We start from the raw sequence: 19,386 nt of genomic DNA, 5'->3' as shown, positions 1-19,386 counted from the left end.
AATGAGAACTTGGATCAGAAAAATCAGAGGTAAGAGAAATGCTAAACATCCCCAACCCAGTGGTTTTGTGGATCTTATAAGAAGACAGTAAGAAACTGAGTGCAAGCCATGTTCCAAATGCCCTAATACAGGAGCAAATGAACAGTTGAGTCTCATAATCAGTACTTGTTATTCATGATTGACTATGATGAGAGATTCTTAGACACAATTATTACTTGTGACTAGACTTCGTATTTTATCTATGGTCCTCATGTAAAATGTTAGAGTTATGAATAGGCTAATGTAGCAACTCCATGACTGGAAAAGCTGCAATTTCAAAAATGGAGCTGAAGGGGTGTCCAGGTAGAACAGTAATAATAAATTCTATCAGGAAGTATGAAAATACTTGTTAAACAATGGAAAGTTCATTCTAAACTTCCCATTGTTTGATTTTGCCTAACAGTTTGCCTTCTATCCTGAACCCAGTGCTGTTCTCTTTGTTACTGTTCTGTATCACATTACGTTACTCTGTACCTGTCCTTTTCTCTCCCTATTTTCCTGTGCTTTGTTGCCATCTTTCAAACTGAACATGCTATCCACTGCTTAAAACGCTGCCTGTGAAGCTCTGACTTTCAAGTCATCCTGTGTCAACTGTCTTGAGGATGCACAACACAGGGCTACATGCCCCATAGATTGTAGGTACTACCCATTGTGTTCCACATTCTTCCTGCCAGTGTAATTATCCTTGGCCCTACAAATTAATCCCACTACCTCCATTCACCCTCAGGTATTTTCATGTTTTTTCCTGTACTGCCTAATCCAGTTATCCAATTATACCAGCTGCCCCCTGTCTTCACATATATCCACCCACTAACCTGCACCCCATTAAATTACCAACTTTTTATTTATTGTTTCACTTTTGGTTTTCACTAAAGATCCTACTTAATCAGGTTTCATCTTCTTTCACTATAGTTCATCCATTTTGTGCTTTTTGTGACTTTCCCACGTGTTTGAGGTGATGTTATATATTTTTTACTTTTTTTCCCATTATGTGTCCTTGCACCTTCCATCTGCACCAATACAGAAATGTCTTCCTACCCCTAACCAGAACCCAGTCCCATATATTGTTCCGGCATTTTGTAGCTCATGGAATGCCTTCAAATGGCCTTACCACCCTCCCTCTACAAGTGACCTCTATTTGAATTTCATCAGCCCATAGTCCTCATTAAACTAGTCTCGCAAAACCATATCAGTCCTACACTACCTCCTTTCTGTTCATACCGAGCGGGGTGGTGCAGTGGTTAGACACTGGACTCGCATTCGGGAGGACGACGGTTCAATCCCGCATCCGGCCATCCTGATTTAGGTTTTCCGTGATTTCCCTAAATCACTCCAGGCAAATGCCGGGATGGTTCCTTTGAAAGGGCACAGCCGACTTCCTTCCCAATCCTTCCCTAATCCGATGAGACCGATGACCATGCTGTCTGGTCTCCTTCCCCAAACCAACCAACCTTTCTGTTCATAAAATTCTCATACTCTGTAATCCCAAATTCCTGCATCCTGTCTCCCCGATTGAAACCCTTGCATTCCCAGAACTAGAGCAACATGCACAATGCTACCTCATAGAACTATCCAATCTGTTCATCTCACACTCACACCTTTTACTACTATCCACTGCCACTACAAGAACCCATCAGACCTCTCCCACAACCCTTCATAGCTGACAAACCCTGCCTTGCAGACATATTACATCTACCACACACTCAGAAACTCCCTCCCACTACCCTGCAGAATCCAGAACCTAAGCAGACTTGCAGCAGTCATGAACCTGGCGCCAAAACCCTGAGTAGGCCTACCACAGAAAAATCAGTCCTCATGCTGGGCTTGTTAAAGACCTTCTCTCCTTCTTGTGGTCCCCACAGTGGAAATGCTTTCTCACCACGAGCCCTACCCATTATACTCAATCCAAAATCAATGTTTTGCCCTGCCTGACTCAATTTAGTCTTCAATTTAACTGTGATCCACCTCCCTGCCCCCACTGCCCCTATACCATCCCCTGTTAACTTGCCACAATTTCCTAACCTCAACACTGAACTCCTCGTCATCCCCCAAATCCCTCAGTATGGAATCCAACCCAACATCCATAGAAATAACTGTAACCCACCACCTAAAAACTGATCCTGAACTTATAATCCTGTCTGTCGATAAGGGCTCCACAACTGTGGTTATGAACCACAAGGATTACCTAGCAGAGCGACTCTACTACCTGTCAGATTTGTCCATATACAAGCCCTACCATAGTGACCCCATCTCAGGAATCCAGCACAATCTCCAGTCCCTCCTCAAGTCCTTAGACTCATCTCAAGACCTCATCCCAGAACCTCCCTCATCACCCCCCACCACTCACCGCACTCCCATCTTCTACATGCTTCTCAAAATACATAAACCCAACCACCCTGGACGCCCTATTGTGGCTAATTACAGTGCTCGCATAGAGAGAATCTCTGCCCTGGCAAACCATCACCTTCATCCTCTTGCCTGTAACCTACCCTCCTATGTAAAGGACACCAACCATTTCCTTCACCAACTCTTCACAGTTCGTATTCCTTCACCATCCAGCACCCTGCTCACCTTTGTTGGTAGCACCTCCCTCTACACTAACGTCCCCTGCGCCCATAGTCTTGTTGTTACTGAAAACTACCTTTTTCATTGCCTGATTGACCACAAACATACAACCTCTTTCTTGGTCACCTTGACCAACTATATCCCCACACACAATTACTTCTCCTTTGAAGTCTCGCCTACAAAAAAATCCATGGTACAGCAGCAGCCTATAATAACTTATTCATGAGCCATCTAGAGGAATCCTTCCTAACCATCCAGAATGCTAAACCTCTCACCTAGTTCAGATTCATTGATGACACCTTCATGATCTGTACTAAGGGTGATGACACCCTATCCACATTCCCACAGAGCCTAAACACTGTCTTCCCTGTTTACTTCACCAAGCCCTCCTCAGTCCATACAAGCTGCTTCCTCAATGTCAACCTACACCTTAAGGATGGCTACATCGGTACGCCCATCCACATAAAACCTCCAACCACCAACAATATCTCCACTTTGACAGCTGCCACCCATTTCACACCAAGTAGCCCCTTCCACACAGTCTTGCCACCCAAGGTCATTCCACCAGCTGTTGTGAGTAGCCCCTCTCCAAATATGCCAAGGGTCTCACTGGGCCTTCATAGATTGAAATTATCCTCCCAGCCTTGCCCAGAAGCTGATCTCCTGTGCCTTGTCTTCCAAGTCAAAGTCACCTACCATCCTGCACATACCACTCTCTAGCCACAAAGCAGCACTCCTCTTGCAACCTAGTACCACCAGGGAATGGAGGAACTGTATCACTTTCTCCTCCGGGGTTTCGACTCCCTGTCATTTTCCCTGCATTGAAAAATATCTTCCCCACTATCCTACCCACCCCTCTCTGAGTCGTATTCCACTGCCCCCTCAACCTGTGCATTATCCTTGTCCAACTCTACTCCACCCCTTCTTCCAAGCCCGTGCCTCTTGGCTTACATCCCTGCAATAAACGTAGATGCAAGGCCAGTCCTTTACATCCTCCCACTACCATGTGCTCCACTACTGTAACAAGCATCTCCTTCTACGGAAATGGCAGGGCCACGTGTGAAAGCAGCAGTGTGATGTACAATGTGCCACAGCCTATGAGCGCATGACTGTTAACAAGCTGTCTGTCCACAAAAATTTACACTGCCAAACTATGGCCAAAGGACATCTCGTCCTTCCAATTGCTGAGCATGCCACCCAACACGACGAGCTTCATTTTAACAACTACTTCACCTCCCATGCCAACTGCATTGTATCCAGCTTTTGTGAATTGTGCAGTGGCAACTGTCCCTGCAACATATCCTTCATTCCCATAGCCCTGGCCTCAAACTTTACTAGTCCCTGTCCTCTGCTTGCCTATCCTCTTCCATGTTCCTACTCTAGCACTATACATACACTACACATATCTTCTATCTCAACACATGTGCTTAGTCATTTCCCCCTCTCTACTGCTCCACTCTCCCAGCCTCCCAATGTCCATGGCACAGCCTCCTGATACTGCATCTAGCAGCCCTATCTTGTCCTCACCATATTCCTGCACACTCTCACATGCAGCACTAACACCTTCTGCCTCTTCCCTGCTATCCATCCCACTCCCTGTCCCACACCTCATCCATACCTTTACTACCAACCCCAGCTAGATTGATGCTCACCACAGACACAGTTGCAGAGACGCTTTACAGCCTGGGTACAACACTGGCAGTGTGTGTTTTTATTTCTATATCTGATAAAGGACATAGTCTGAAAGCTGAGCATTTCTAGCACTATTTCTTATTGTACCAATCTGCGGCTCAGTGCCTCCTCTATGTGATGAGTAGCAATCTATCCTTTCTGTAAAATACTTGTTAATTTGATTCCACTGAGGGAAAGGTTTCATGCCTGGTTCTTTTGTTGAATCAGTAGGTAATTCCTTGCTGAAAATCAACATTACACCATTCACCTTCTCCACTACTTTTTGTCACATATGTACTATTTCCTGTTGCCAAAAATGATGCAAGCCAAAGTGTTCAAGACTTGATTTGATCGGGTACACTCACATGACTATGACTTACAAACCCGAGACAGTTCCAAAAGAATACTTTTCTGGTGCCATGAAGAGATTGAAAATTCATGTTAAACAATTTGTTGCATAATTGTTAATTTGGTGTTTCCTCAGGCCAAGCATTAGCTGATAATTCATACATTTCATTCATTTGAATATTCAACCTTAATTGAATGCTTCTAAAATAATTAGCTTGTAGTTAGTTTCTTTTATCATGCTGTTGTAACTAATTCTCCAAATAGTGGGAGCATTGAGTAGTTGACGGGCACACAAAGAAGAATGCAAACTTTGCTAACTTTTGGACGAATCCTATAGTGTGATTTGAGCACACGAGCGCGCGCGTGCGCCTGCTCTCACACACACACACACACACACACACACACACACACCTGTGCAGCTACATTGTGCTGATTGTGCTGGGACTGCAGTTTGGCTGGTGGACTGGAGTAAGGGGTTATGTCAAACAGGGCAGACAGAGAGAGAGAAGGCAGCGGGAAGAGGGTTTAGGCAGGGGAAGCTAGTGGTTCAGAAGGAGGCAGCAAGTGTGCAGGATAGCAATGTGGCAGGGAGAGGCAGCAGGTGCATGTGCACCGAGGCTGGTGATTTTTGTGCACTCCACGAAAATGATGACGTAAATTTGGAGGTGATGACACAACAGAGGAGTCAGAAACTGTTGGGTAGAGGGTGCGGGTCCAGGGGGTTAGTGGAGATTGAAGACAGAAGGATTACGGGAGCAAGGGATATGTTTCAAGGATAACTCCCATCTGCGGAGTTCAGAAACCTGGTGCCGAGGAGTAGGAAACAGATGGCACAGGTTGTGAAGCAGCCATTGAGTTCTAGCATGTTGTGCTCAGCAGTGGGTTCCTCCACTGGTTGGTCAACTCTGCTCTTGGCCACATGTAGTGGTGGACAGCTAGTCGGTGGTCATGCTCACACAAAATGCTGTACAGAAATTGCAGAAGAGCTGGTATATGACATGGCTGCTCCCACAGACTTCCTTGCCTATGATCGGACAGGATAAACTTGTGGCAGAACTGAAGTAGGATGTGGGGGGGCAGAACTGAAGTAGGATGGGGGGGGGGGGGGGATGAACTGGGGAATTCTTGCACCTGGTTCTTCCACATGTACTTTACTCCTTTGGCAATGCATTGGGAGTGACAGTGGGATAGGGATGTTGTTTGGGTCGTAGAATACCAGTTTACGAGGAGTGGTAAGAGTCATGGACAGGATGTTCTTGATTTCTGGGCATGATAGTAGATAGTCAAAACCCTGGAGAAGGACTTGTTCAGTTGCTTCAGTCTGGGATGATGAGGGAGGTACTCCCTTGCAGCTGGTTCTTGAGGGTTGTGGGAGCGTTAGGGGTGTATAAGGATATGGCATCAGAAAAGTTTGCTGATTAGGCTTGTGGGGTAGCGCCTGTCTGTGAAAGTTTTTGTGAGACATTCAGCCTGTTGGGCAAGCAATTCTCATCACACCACAGGTGGTCAGGGGTAGCATTTTGTGGTGGAGAAAGGGGACAGCTGTCAAAATGCAGATGACAGTTAATGGACTTAATATGGACAGAGGTACAGATGGAGCCGTCAAAGAGGTGAAGGTCAATGCCACGAAGATGGTATGCTGGGCTGAAGCCAGGTGAAATGGATGGGGAAGAAGATGCTGAGGCTATGGAGGAATGAGGATAGGGTGACTTGGCCTTGAGGCCACTTCATGAAGATATCAATAAAACTGAACCGCACAAGAAGTCTAGGGTTTTGTGAGGTGTAGCCACCAATGATCTGAATCATTGAATACTTTTCATTGTTAATTATTGTGTTGTTTCCCATGAATTTGAAAAATGTGGCATTTAGTCAACATAAGTTCCTGTTTTATTCTCTGTACAAATATTCCATTGTTAGTTCCACCTCCATTGAATCTGACTGAAAAATGGATGTTGAAAGTAGGATGTTGTTAGTGATGTAGTCTACAGTTCAAACACTTAACTTGCACTTAGATGTTGGATAACCTATTGTTTATGGCCTAACTGAGTTTCTTCTATTTAAATTATGCATGGATAAACAGATAGCCACTGATTACACTTGGTTGGTGCTCTATAATGTGGTTGTTCGCATGCAATAATGTAATACTGAAGTAACTATTCACAAAAGTTCAAGTGTGGTGAACAAATCACTAATCGAAATTCTTACATCACTGCCCTTAGATCCAACCTTCAAATAGGTATGAACACGATGTGGACAGTAATTAATGCTGGTCATAGCCGGGTCCTATTGTCACAGATTGTATTAATTATTTTTGGATGATTAAATAGTCCATGAAATTAATTACACATTCACTGATCAATTAATCATTTGAAATGTCAGCAAACACAGGTATTACTGCTTCTAAACTCAACACAGATTGACTAAAAATGGCTTCCAACATATGCTTTTTATAAATTTACGATAATTAAAACTGGAGTTAGCTGTTGTTGTTTACAGGATTTTTGTATGCTACAATTAAAGATTTGCATTTCTGAGTAACTGAATAGTAGAGGGCGATTCTTTTTCAGAAGGACTTTTGGATAATACAATAATATCTGTTGAATTACATTGGTTAGTTTGCCTAAATATGGGATTCTATTTCACTAACGATGTGTTAACTAGGGATCTCACCTACTGTGAAATATGTTGCTAACATATTTTCATGACTGATTGTATGAATGCTTTAGTTATTTATATAGCTTTTTCTTATATTTTTTCAAGAAGTTAGTAATTGTGTACATGTTTGCAGAAAAACAGTGACAATGAGATTTGAAATTACTGACATTTTGTAAATAACACAGTTGTTGTGCCAGACTAACTAGCTCATTAACTTCTGAAAATCAAAAGAATGTAATAAACAATAAAGTTATGTTGGACAAACCCTGAGACAATCTTCAAAATCTTTAGATACTGGGAACATGCCATATAAATGACAGAATTGAAAATATCATGAAATTAAAAAAAAAAAAATATTTACTTCGGCGGGGGGGGGGGGGGGGGGGGGGGAGAAAGACGTAACAACTGGAAGGAAGCTACCAGCTTTGTTACAGTTTTTAGTTGTTTTGATAGACTAATTTTCATTGATAACAAGATATCTTTAATTCAGCATATTCTAGTACGATCCCTTTACCCTTTGCCTGAAACTGTCACCTTCTTTCTTTCTAATAACTGTCTTGTCCCAGTTTACATTTTCTATTTTTTTGTTCTTTGCTGTTTGCAGTATCTTTGCTAAATATTTCCCCTTTCATTCATATCTGTAGGCAGAAAGACCCAATGTCATTTGAATACACAGTCAGCAATGAGTTACTAGAATCAGCCACAACTGTCAGTCATCTAGCAGTAACTGTCAGGATCAATTTAAAATGGAATGACCACACTGATGTAGCTCTGGGGAAGGCATTAAAGAATCCTCTAAATAACTGAGGTGCCTACTATGGAAGCCATGGAGGTCACTCTAAATCAGCATGTTAATGAGTATTATTTTCAACAGCTCCCTAAATGCTGTCACAATAGTAATACTCAAATTTTAATAGCTGCCAACAGGAAATACTTTGTTTGTAAAGCAGCTAGAGACTGTTAAAATGAGCTCAGGCAGACTGAGCTGGAGAATCATTGTTGGGGAGACTTTAACATTGATCTTGTCAGATAGTTCTGAGCAAGGCTGACTGAACTTATTGAGATCCAGCTATGGATTATTTACCACAGCAAAGTTCCCTACAATGACAAGGATGTAGTGCAGCAGCCATTGTCATTTTCTTTTTATGTACTGCACCACAATTTGGTTTATCTGACCATGTTGGTCAAATGTTGACAGTAAAATATACTGATCTGTTACATTCTGATCATAGAATCACAAATGATAACTCAATCACAATATTTAGACAGAAAATATGGGAAGAACATTTGGAAGGGGTTTATAAAACAGACATTATAGATGGAAAATTTAACTCTAAAACTTAATTTAATTCTAAAACTAACCCCAGAAATGAGGACAGGATATGAACACCTCCTGGGATTAAAGTATCGTGTGTTGAGAAAAGGGAGCTGTTCCTAATACAAAGGACAAGCTGCAGTCAAGAATTGAAATACACAACTACCACAGGTATTGCCAAATCCTCCAGTGTGTTATTGAAAAATTGACATACATGCACTATACTCAAAAAATGAGACACTCCAAAAATAAAGCAAAAAGTAATTTGGGATATTATTAAACCAAAATAGTGATGCAAATGAAACTGAGTCCTCAGAAAACAGCTGTGACAGAACCGATGACACAGTAAAACCTTTGGTTACCAAATACAATACAGCAAACATTCTCCCCACTAAGAAATATTCAAATACATATTCATTAGATTTACTTCAGTTGACACTGCATGCACCACCTACAGACATACATGCAACCACTAAGGACATCACAAAATTCATCAGATCAGAGAAAAGAAACAGCTCTGCTGGTTGTGGCGGTATTTCTAGCAGGGTCCAAGATCTTGTGCTGACTTATAGGACTGCCTGAAGGCTGTATTTATAAAAGACCAATGTCTTAGGATATAATTTGAAACAAACTTAAATACACTGTGTTGACAATACCTGTCAAACTGAAGATAAACAAATCACTTTAGTTGCCGGTCCACTTAGGTTTTTCCGGTCTTTTCCAAAGTATTAGAGAAGGAGGCTTTTGCTAGAATACTGCTACTGTCTATATTTTGAACAATTTATAAAAGACTTTCTGGTTTTTAAAAAAGTATAAAATAAAAGAGAATCACAATATGGTTTTATGACAAAAAAAAACAGTTTACCAAAACAGAGATCTTTTCTTTTCTAAATGAAATGCTACAGGGCCTAGATAGGCAGGAACGTCCCTTGAGCACATTCCTAAACTTCATCAAAATCCTTCAGTACTAGCAATAATGATAAATTTCTTAGTAAGATTCTGAATTGTGGTATTAGGGGAGCAGCACATAACTGTATTAAATCATACCTCCATGAAATAAAAAAGCTCATAAAGGTAACACATTAAATAAATGGCACAGTCAGTACCCAAGACAAATCATTTAGATTATAGAAAATGATTATTAGATTAATGGAATGAGTAGACTAAAGATCATCATGCAGGCAGCTATTTCAAAAAATTAAATACTACCACTTCTGTGTAATTGTTGTTGTTGTTGTGGTCTTCAGTCCTGAGACTGGTTTGATGCAGCTCTCCATGCTACTCTATCCTGTGCAAGCTTTTTCATCTCCCAGTACCTACTGCAACCTACATCCTTCTGAATCTGCTTAGCGTATTCATCTCTTGGTCTCCCTCTACGATTTTTACCCTCCACGCTGCCCTCCAATACTAAATTGGTGATCCCTTGATGCCTCAGAACATGTCCTACCAACCGATCCCTTCTTCTGGTCAAGTTGTGCCACAAACTTCTCTTCTCCCCAATCCTATTCAATACTTCCTCATTAGTTATGTGATCTACCCATCTAATCTTCAGCATTTTTCTGTAGCACCACATTTCGAAAGCTTCTATTCTCTTCTTGTCCAAACTATTTATCGTCCATGTTTCACTTCCATACATGGCTACACTCCATACGAATACTTTCAGAAATGACTTCCTGACACTTAAATCAATACTGGATGTTAACAAATTTCTCTTCTTCAGAAACGCTTTCCTTGCCATTGCCAGCCTACATTTTATATCCTCTCTACTTCGACCATCATCAGTTATTTTGCTCCCCAAATAGCAAAACTCCTTTACTACTTTAAGTGCCTCATTTCCTAATCTAATTCCCTCAGCATCACCCGACTTAATTAGACTACATTCCATTATCCTTGTTTTGCTTTTGTTGATGTTCATCTTATATCCTCCTTTCAAGACACTGTCCATTCCATTCAACTGCTTTTGCAAGTCCTTTGCTGTCTCTGACAGAATTACAATGTCATCGGCGAACCTCAAAGTTTTTATTCCTTCTCCATGAATTTTAATACCTACTCCGAATTTTTCTTTTGTTTCCTTTACTGCTTGCTCAATATACAGATTGAACAACATCGGGGAGAGGCTACAACCCTGTCTTACTCCCTTCCCAACCACTGCTTCCCTTTCATGTCCCTCGACTCTTATAACTGCCATCTGGTTTCTGTACAAATTGTAAATAGCCTTTCGCTCCCTGTATTTTACCCCTGCCACCTTTAGAATTTGAAAGAGAGTATTCCAGTCAACATTGTCAAAAGCTTTCTCTAAGTCTACAAATGCTAGAAACGTAGGTTTGCCTTTCCTTAATCTTTCTTCTAAGATAAGTCGTAAGGTCAGGATTGCCTCACGTGTTCCAGTGTTTCTACGGAATCCAAACTGATCTTCCCCGAGGTTGGCTTCTACTAGTTTTTCCATTCGTCTGTAAAGAATTCGTGTTAGTATTTTGCAGCTGTGACTTATTAAGCTGATAGTTCGGTAATTTTCACATATGTCAACACCTGCTTTCTTTGGGATTGGAATTATTATATTCTTCTTGAAGTCTGAGGGTATTTCGCCTGTTTCATACATCTTGCTCACCAGATGGTAGAGTTTTGTCAGGACTGGCTCTCCCACGGCCGTCAGTAGTTCCAATGGAATATTGTCTACTCCGGGGGCCTTGTTTTGACTCAGGTCTTTCAGTGCTCTGTCAAACTCTTCACGCGGTATCATATCTCCCATTTCATCTTCATCTACATCCTCTTCCATTTCCATAATATTGTCCTCAAGTACATCGCCCTTGTATAGACCTTCTATATACTCCTTCCACCTTTCTGCTTTCCCTTCTTTGCTTAGAACTGGGTTTCCATCTGAGCTCTTGATATTCATACAAGTCGTTCTCTTATCTCCAAAGGTCTCTTTAATTTTCCTGTAGGCGGTATCTATCTTACCTCTAGTGAGATAGGCCTCTACATCCTTACATTTGTCCTCTAGCCATCCCTGCTTAGCCATTTTGCACTTCCTGTCGATCTCATTTTTGAGACGTTTTTATTCCTTTTTGCCTGTTTCCCTTACTGCATTTTTATATTTTCTCCTTTCATCAATTAAATTCAATATTTCTTCTGTCACCCAAGGATTTCTACTAGCCCTCGTCTTTTTAACCTACTTGATCCTCTGCTGCCTTCACTACTTAATCTCTCAAAGCTGCCCTTTCTTCTTCTACTGTATTTCCTTCCCCCATTCCTGTCAATTGCTCCCTTATGCTCTCCCTGAATCTCTGTACAACCTCTGGTTCTTTTAGTTTATCCAGGTCCCATCTCCTTAAATTCCCACCTTTTTGCAGTTTCTTCAGTTTTAATCTACAAGTCATAACCAATAGATTGTGGTCAGAGTCCACATCTGCCCCTGGAAATGTCTTACAATTTAAAACCTGGTTCCTAAATCTCTGTCTTACCATTATATAATCTATTTGATACCTTTTAGTATCTCCAGGGTTCTTCCATGTATACAACCTTCTTTCATGATTCTTAAACCAAGTGTTAGTTATGATTATGTTGTGCTCTGTGCAAAATTCGACCAGGCGGCTTCCTCTTTCATTTCTGTCCCCCAATCCATATTCACCTACTATGTTTCCTTCTCTCCCTTTTCCTACACTCGAATTCCAGTCACCCATGACTATTAAATTTTCGTCTCCCTTCACAATCTGAATAATTTCTTTTATTTCATCATACATTTCTTCAATTTCTTCGTCATCTGCAGAGCTAGTTGGCATATAAACTTGTACTACTGTAGTAGGCGTGGGCTTCGTATCTATCTTGGCCACAATAATGTGTTCACTATGCTGTTTGTAGTAGCTTACCCGCATTCCTATTTTCCTATTCATTATTAAACCTACTCCTGCATTACCCCTATTTGATTTTGTGTTTATAACCTTGTAGTCACCTGACCAGAAGTCTTGTTCCTCCTGCCACCGAACTTCACTAATTCCCACTATATCTAACTTCAACCTATCCATTTCCCTTTTTAAATTTTCTAACCTACCTGCCCGATTAAGGGATCTGACATTCCACGCTCCGATCCGTAGAACGCCAGTTTTCTTTCTCCTGATAACGACATCCTCTTGAGTAGTCCCCGCCCGGAGATCCGAATGGGGGACTATTTTACCTCCGGAATATTTTACCCAAGAGGACGCCATCATCATGTAATCATACAGTAAAGCTGCATGCCCTCGGGAAAAATTACGGCTGTAGTTTCCCCTTGCTTTCAGCCGTTCGCAGTACCAGCACAGCAAGGCCGTTTTGGTTATTGTTACAAGGCCAGATGAGTCAATCATCCAGACTGTTGCCCTTGCAACTACTGAAAAGGCTGCTGCCCCTCTTCAGGAACCACACGTTTGTCTGGCCTCTCAACAGATACCCCTCCATTGTGGTTGCACCTATGGTACGGCTATCTGTATCGCTGAGGCACGCAAGCCTCCCCACCAACGGCAAGGTCCATGGTTCATGGGGGGGGTCTGTGTAATTATGTACTGGAAAATGTAATTATTATGAAAGAAAAATTTAGCAGTAACAGTCCACATGCCACATGTAATTAATCTGTACATAGCTAACACACAAGTCACGTAAATGATGTACATGAACAACAGCCAAATAGAGCACTATTACAAAAAGGCATACTCCATCCTGACATCAAACTCCATAATGCATTACCCAAATCCACAAAAATAATAACTGACAGAAGCAATTTCATATCAACCATGAAGGATTTTGTGGTCAACCACCTCTATACAGTAAAGGAGTATATTAACCAGAGCGACTTCCTTCATGCCTTCCAACATGGATTTTAAAAATCTCAATTGTGGGAAACCCAAGTCATATTTTTCTCACATGATATACTGAAAGCCATGGATCAAGGCAGTCAAGTAGATGCAGTATTTCTCAATTTCTGAAAAGCATTTATTATCAACAGTGTGATTATATAGGGTAGATAAATTTGTGACTGAATTGAAGATATTTTGGTTGGGAGGGTGCAGTAAGTTATCTGGGGTGGAGAGTCATCAAAAGATGAAGAAGCAACTTCAGGTGTGCCCCAGGGAAATGTGTTGGAACTCTTGCTATTCTGTAGTGTATTAATTATCTTGTGGACAATATTGGTATTAACCTCAGACTTTTCACAAATGATGCAGTTATCTGTGAAGAAGTACAGTCTGAAACAAGCTGCACAAATGTTCAGTAAGATTTTGATAAGGTTTCTGATTGGTGCAAATATTTTCAACTTGCTTTAAATGTTTGGACATGTAAAAATTTGCACTTCATAAAAAAACACATGCTATCCTATGACTATAATATCAGTTAGTCAGAGGTGGAATTGGTCAACTTATACAAGTACGTGGGTGTAACAATTTGTAGGGATATGAATGGAATGATCACTTAATGTCAATCATGGGTAAAGCAGATGGAAACTGCACTTCATTGGTAGAGTTCTAGGAAAGTTCAGTCAGACTACAAAGGAAACTGCATACCAAACACTTGTACAACCAAACCTGGAATATTGTGGGATCTGTATTAAATAGGACTAACAGGGGATACAGAATGGATACAAAGAAAGGCAGCCTGAATGGTCACAGGTCTGTTCAACCCATGGGAGAGTGCCAGAAGATGCTGAAAGAACTGAACTGGCTGATGGTTGTAGGTAGATGCAAACTTTCCCACGAAAACCTACTTGGAAAGTTTCTAGAAGAAACTTTAAGTGATGAATTTAGGAATATATATAAGTATCACTCCCTTAGAGAACACACAGACAGGATTAGACTAGCATATAAATTTGAATAATCTGCACTTTTTTTCCACCGAATTCAAGGATGAAAACTGGGGTGTGCAGATTAATTATAATAAGGATGTTACTGCTCCACCTCCAACAACAAATCCCATTATACGATAGTGATGTCGTGGCCCCAGTTCTGTGATGCGTCAGTAGCACATTAGAAGTAAAGTATTAACAGTATGTAAAGTTGTTATTATGGCTACAAGCTCTCATTATTGCTCATACACAGCTAAACTTAAAATTATTGAAGAAGCAGAGAATATTGGAGACTGTGCAGCAGGAAGAATGTACAATGTGAGTGAGGATTGGCGATAAACAAAATGCAGTTTCCAGAAATGAGTGGTAATTGCCAGGAAATTCCTTTTGCTTCACCCCTCTTCTTTCCCTTTCAATCTTTCTGCCTGAAGGAGGAGCCACTGTCTCTGAAAGCTTGCCTAATTATAACCTTTTATGTGTGTGTTCTGCCGCCACGTGGTGATTAGATTTTTTATCTGTGTCTGGTATTAGTTATAGAACATCTGGCAGAACATCTACAATACATATAATTTTGTATGAAAGTTCTAGTAGAATGTAAATACTTTGGGAGTAAAATTCTGTTCCTCTTTCCTCAAAAAATAGGGTGAAGAGTGAAGTATGAATATAATATTGGGACCAATAACAACAACCTACAAAGACTTCTAGACTTTAAAGTTAATACAGAAAGGAGTCAGACATAAGGATACACTCACACATTCAACAACCTACAGGGGGATAATAAATCTCTTAAGTGTAATGGTGGTTAAGGTGGAATCAAAATACTTTCTGTTGAGCAGTTACTCCTGCTTCAGTGAAGAGTATCTCCACTGAAATTTCCAGAATTATTAGTTTAGGTTATTGATATTATCACTAATTCATAATTTTAAATCATCTCATTTTATTACACTTAAATAAAATGTACATTTTAACTTGTTTCTGCATCCCAGAAATCTGTCCGTATTGTATTGCACTTAAATAAAATGTATGTACATGACTTCTTTTCATACCCCAGATCCATGGAATACAACAAATGTTATATAAATCTTATCCCCATCTTTGAGTAGCAGTAGCTCCTGAAGAATCACCACTCCCATCAAAGCCTTCCACCAATCCTAGCTCCTAGACCCTGCCTTACCCATCTGCTCCTATCCCACATCCACAGGAACTTCCTTCTTGCTCCATAAACACACTGCTCTGGAACACCTGCTTCTGGCTCACAGCAACATTGTCAACCTTCCCTTTAAATGCTTGACCCCTGCAGAAGTCTCATTCCTCTCAAAAGGCCCAACTCTCAGCTGTGATCCCAGGTCTGTCTATGCTGAACTTGTCACGGACTTGCGTACCTTTACTTGTTTGCTAGTTTACTACACTAGCCAGAGGACACATTGAAACTTGTATTTATCAATTCTCCCTCCAGCCATGATCCTCCTCCATCATTCGTCCTTGTGCACCCCCACCCACCCCCCTACCCTTCTCACAAGACACACATACAAATCCGGTAACCTTCCAGGAATTCCTCTCCCATTCATTTTCTTTTCCAAAATCCCTTCTCAATGAGTCCAGTATCACATCCATGAAATAGAAAATTAAATATGACCTAAAACCCAATTCTGTCTTTGTTACTCTTTCCACTGACAAAGGTCTCAATCTCTATAACCATGAAATACTGTGTGATTATGTGGTTGTGTCTCAGCAATTTTCTAAAGTCATAAGCAGCAGTTATCCAAATATGCTGATAACCTTGCCAGAGTCTTTATAGACAAATGATATTATGCCCATCCAGCTTACCAACAAACCTGTCATCATTGTCGATCACTCACCAACCATTACTCCCAGTACCAGCCGGGCCCTGAAAAACGGAACTGCAGGTGCAACAATTATCTTCTCCATTACTTCCTACTACATTCGAGGAATATATATTTCCTCTCCAGTTGATGTAGGTGCTGTGTCTCCCATCGAGAGATGCTTAATAAGAAATAATAAGGTACAGGAAAACAAGAACAAGGGTTTATTAAAACCACAGTAGAGATATTTAATAACAAAGGAAAACCCTTCTCAATTAAAAAATAATACATTTTCCTGTACACTAACAGGCATATGGCTGGAACACACAGTGAATAAACATAGTGGGGTGTGAACACTATGCCATGGCTAACCCCTAGTGATGGTGGTTTAGCATTCGGCATAGTTGGCTGACAGGTACATCTCAAGATATCACTGGAAAAACAAGGCCCCAATGTGGTGGTTTCTGATCAGGCTCTGACTTATGGGCTACTAAGAGCCAGCACATGAATTGGCCCAGAGCTCCAGTGAAGTGAACTGTCAACATGTTGTCTTGCGTCGTCCTATGTAGTTGGTATGCAAAGAACTTAGGTCCGTGGCACAGTGGACCTCTGGTGTCACTTGTCCTGCTGTCTGTGGTTCTTTTTGTGATCAACACAGTCCAGGGAGGCAATGCCTTGTACATATGCAAACCCATGATGCGTCAGTGTCTGAGGGGTTGCCGATCCCTTTAGGTGAATGACAGATATGTAGCAGTAGGGACATTTATGAAAGAAATTATGTCACATACCAATTTTGCTGCAATACCAGGAAACATCTGAGCAAATGTAATAATTAACTGGCTGGAATATGCTGTACATGTTGAAATTCAATCACTTCAACAACTGGTTCAGTACCCTTATCCCTTCTCCTTCTGCATTAACTCCTTTTAAATGTGCAGGTGGAAACTGTCTCCTTCCAGAACATCCTTCATTCTGGCAATCCCCCTGGTCTTCAATACCACTAATTCCCATCTTAGCTATCTCCTTTCCAAGCCATTGCCCTCACACTTTCCACTCCTGCCATATTCTGTTCCATTCCTCTCTGTCCTGGTCTTGCACTCTCCTCTCTCTCTCTCTCTCTCTCTCTCTCTCTCTCTCTCTCACGCTCCATATCCTCAGTGTTGAGTTCATAATTTATCCTCATTATACCCCTGCCACTTCAGGCCTCCTTAGTCCCTCTCACTTACCTCTCAAATCTTGTATACCCCTTTCTTGACTCTACCAGGTCTTTGACTGCATTTTTTATGCTGTGAGATGAGGGATATTCTTACCCAAAATATTACCCCCATCCTCAAAGTGGTATTCTGTCACTCACTCACCCTATACAATATTCTAGTCTATTACCATGCCACCACTGCTCACAGTTCTGCACCATATGTCATGCTTCTTTGGATTATCCAGGTACAATACCAGTCTTATAAATTAACCTTCTACTTATTGCAGCCAATACACCAAGTGTAATGAAAGCTCCATGGTAAAGGATTAACTCAATTGGCTCTCACAATAGCGCAGAGGTAGACAACTTGAAATGACTATAAAAGGTGTTTGGTTGATTGGATACTCAGGAATACTTCCAGGATTAGTTACTCTTGTGCCTAAGTATTGAGGGAAAAAAACTTGTAATAAAGGAGGGAAAAATGCCTTAACTATAGTTTTGTCCATTTGCTGTATTATGTTACACATCGTTTGAGAATGGCTATACAGCCAGAGGGTGTGTTGCCGTGATGAATGCAAAGTAAAAGGATATTTTAATTTTGCTAATGATGTCTAATGCAGCAGATTATTATCATTCAGAATTTTTTTTTTCATCTTTGGTCTCTGTTTCATCTAAAAATGTTTCATTATTAGTAATTCACTTTTATTTATTGTAGGCCATCATTTACTTATTCTCTTTGTATTCTTTTATAACAGGTATCTCCACTTAAATCACTGTTGCGAGATGATCTCAAGCGGAAAATAACAGTAACAACAGCACGGCCAGGAAGCCAACCTCGCTGTAGTCGGCCTCTTGCACCTTCTCCACATCCTGAGAGCACAGCTTCATTGCCGTTTGGGCTTCGACAGGGGTCTGGGTTGGGAACAGTGAATGGTACAATTACATCGACTGGTACAGATCAACCACCAGACTCTGCAGCATCAACAGTATGGCGCCCAGCACCTCTTCGGCGCGGCACGGGAATTGGCACTCCGTCATCGGCCCTTCAGTGTGTATTTTGTGGCATTGCTTTTCCTGATCAGACATTATATTTCCTTCATAAAGGCTGTCATTCTGACAGCAATCCATGGAAATGTAATATCTGTGGGGAACAGTGTTCAAATGTTTATGAATTTAATTCTCATTTACTCAGTAAGACACATCAATGAGGTCAACCACATATGTATCCGATACATAGAGAGTGGCATATTTTGTCTTGTTGTTAATGTGAAAGTTATAGTTGTTATTGATTTTACTTGAATCATACATTTGCTCCTCATACTCTGAAGTCCTGCTGTTAACATTTTCAGGAGAGGGAGAGGGCAAACATTGACTCTTAATAAATGACGAATATGGTATTGTAATGACTGAGTGGTAGGATGATTGAATATTCCACATCTTTTACCGTCCATAAACTTATCATCCTTTATTAAATGAATTTCTCTACCCCCTCCCCCATAATCCCTCCTCTCAAAAATTCCTTTTCTGATTACCAGTCATTGCAAAGCCTTACTTCCTGTGGCTTTTTCATCTAGAAGTAAATTTTTTAATAAAAGTTTTAGGCTTATACATATACATCAGTTTAGTACTGTGTAATCTTCATTCATGTTATTCAGTTAGATAACCCCTAAGCAATGTTTAATTCTTCAGCTCTTATGCAAATATACTCTGCATACTTCATTACACCGAAGTTGTTGATTGTCTGTATAAAAAAAATGTGCCACCCTCTACGGTACATATTCATACCCACAGTTTAGTATTAAAACTGTTGGTTGCTTTTTGGGAACACAGTGCATTATTGTTAAGATTCATTTAATAATTCAATTGTAGTTCATTTCCCACTTTATTCATCTGAGCTTAACATTCCACATATAGTAGAAATATTTATAGTGCATTATTTACATAAATGTATATTCTATATCTATACAAC

The 19,386-nt window shown here is 40.8% G+C and overlaps 1 protein-coding gene across 1 annotated transcript in view; it reads left to right on the top strand.

Annotated features, from left to right (window-relative positions):
- Nucleotides 1-19,054, top strand: part of LOC126473287 (zinc finger protein sdz-12) — a 74,328-nt gene extending 55,274 nt beyond the window's left edge. The window contains exon 5 of the mRNA XM_050100244.1: nucleotides 18,173-19,054. Within this exon, the coding sequence (XP_049956201.1) occupies nucleotides 18,173-18,625 (453 nt within the window). The 3' untranslated portion in view covers nucleotides 18,626-19,054. The remainder of the gene's footprint in view (nucleotides 1-18,172) is intronic.
- The last annotated feature ends 332 nt before the right edge of the window (nucleotides 19,055-19,386 follow it).

This window comes from Schistocerca serialis, chromosome 4 (assembly GCF_023864345.2).
Source record: "Schistocerca serialis cubense isolate TAMUIC-IGC-003099 chromosome 4, iqSchSeri2.2, whole genome shotgun sequence".
Taxonomy (NCBI): Eukaryota; Metazoa; Arthropoda; class Insecta; order Orthoptera; family Acrididae; genus Schistocerca; species Schistocerca serialis.
Note: the sequence above shows the minus strand (reverse complement) of the source record. Positions and strands in the feature narration are given on the sequence as shown.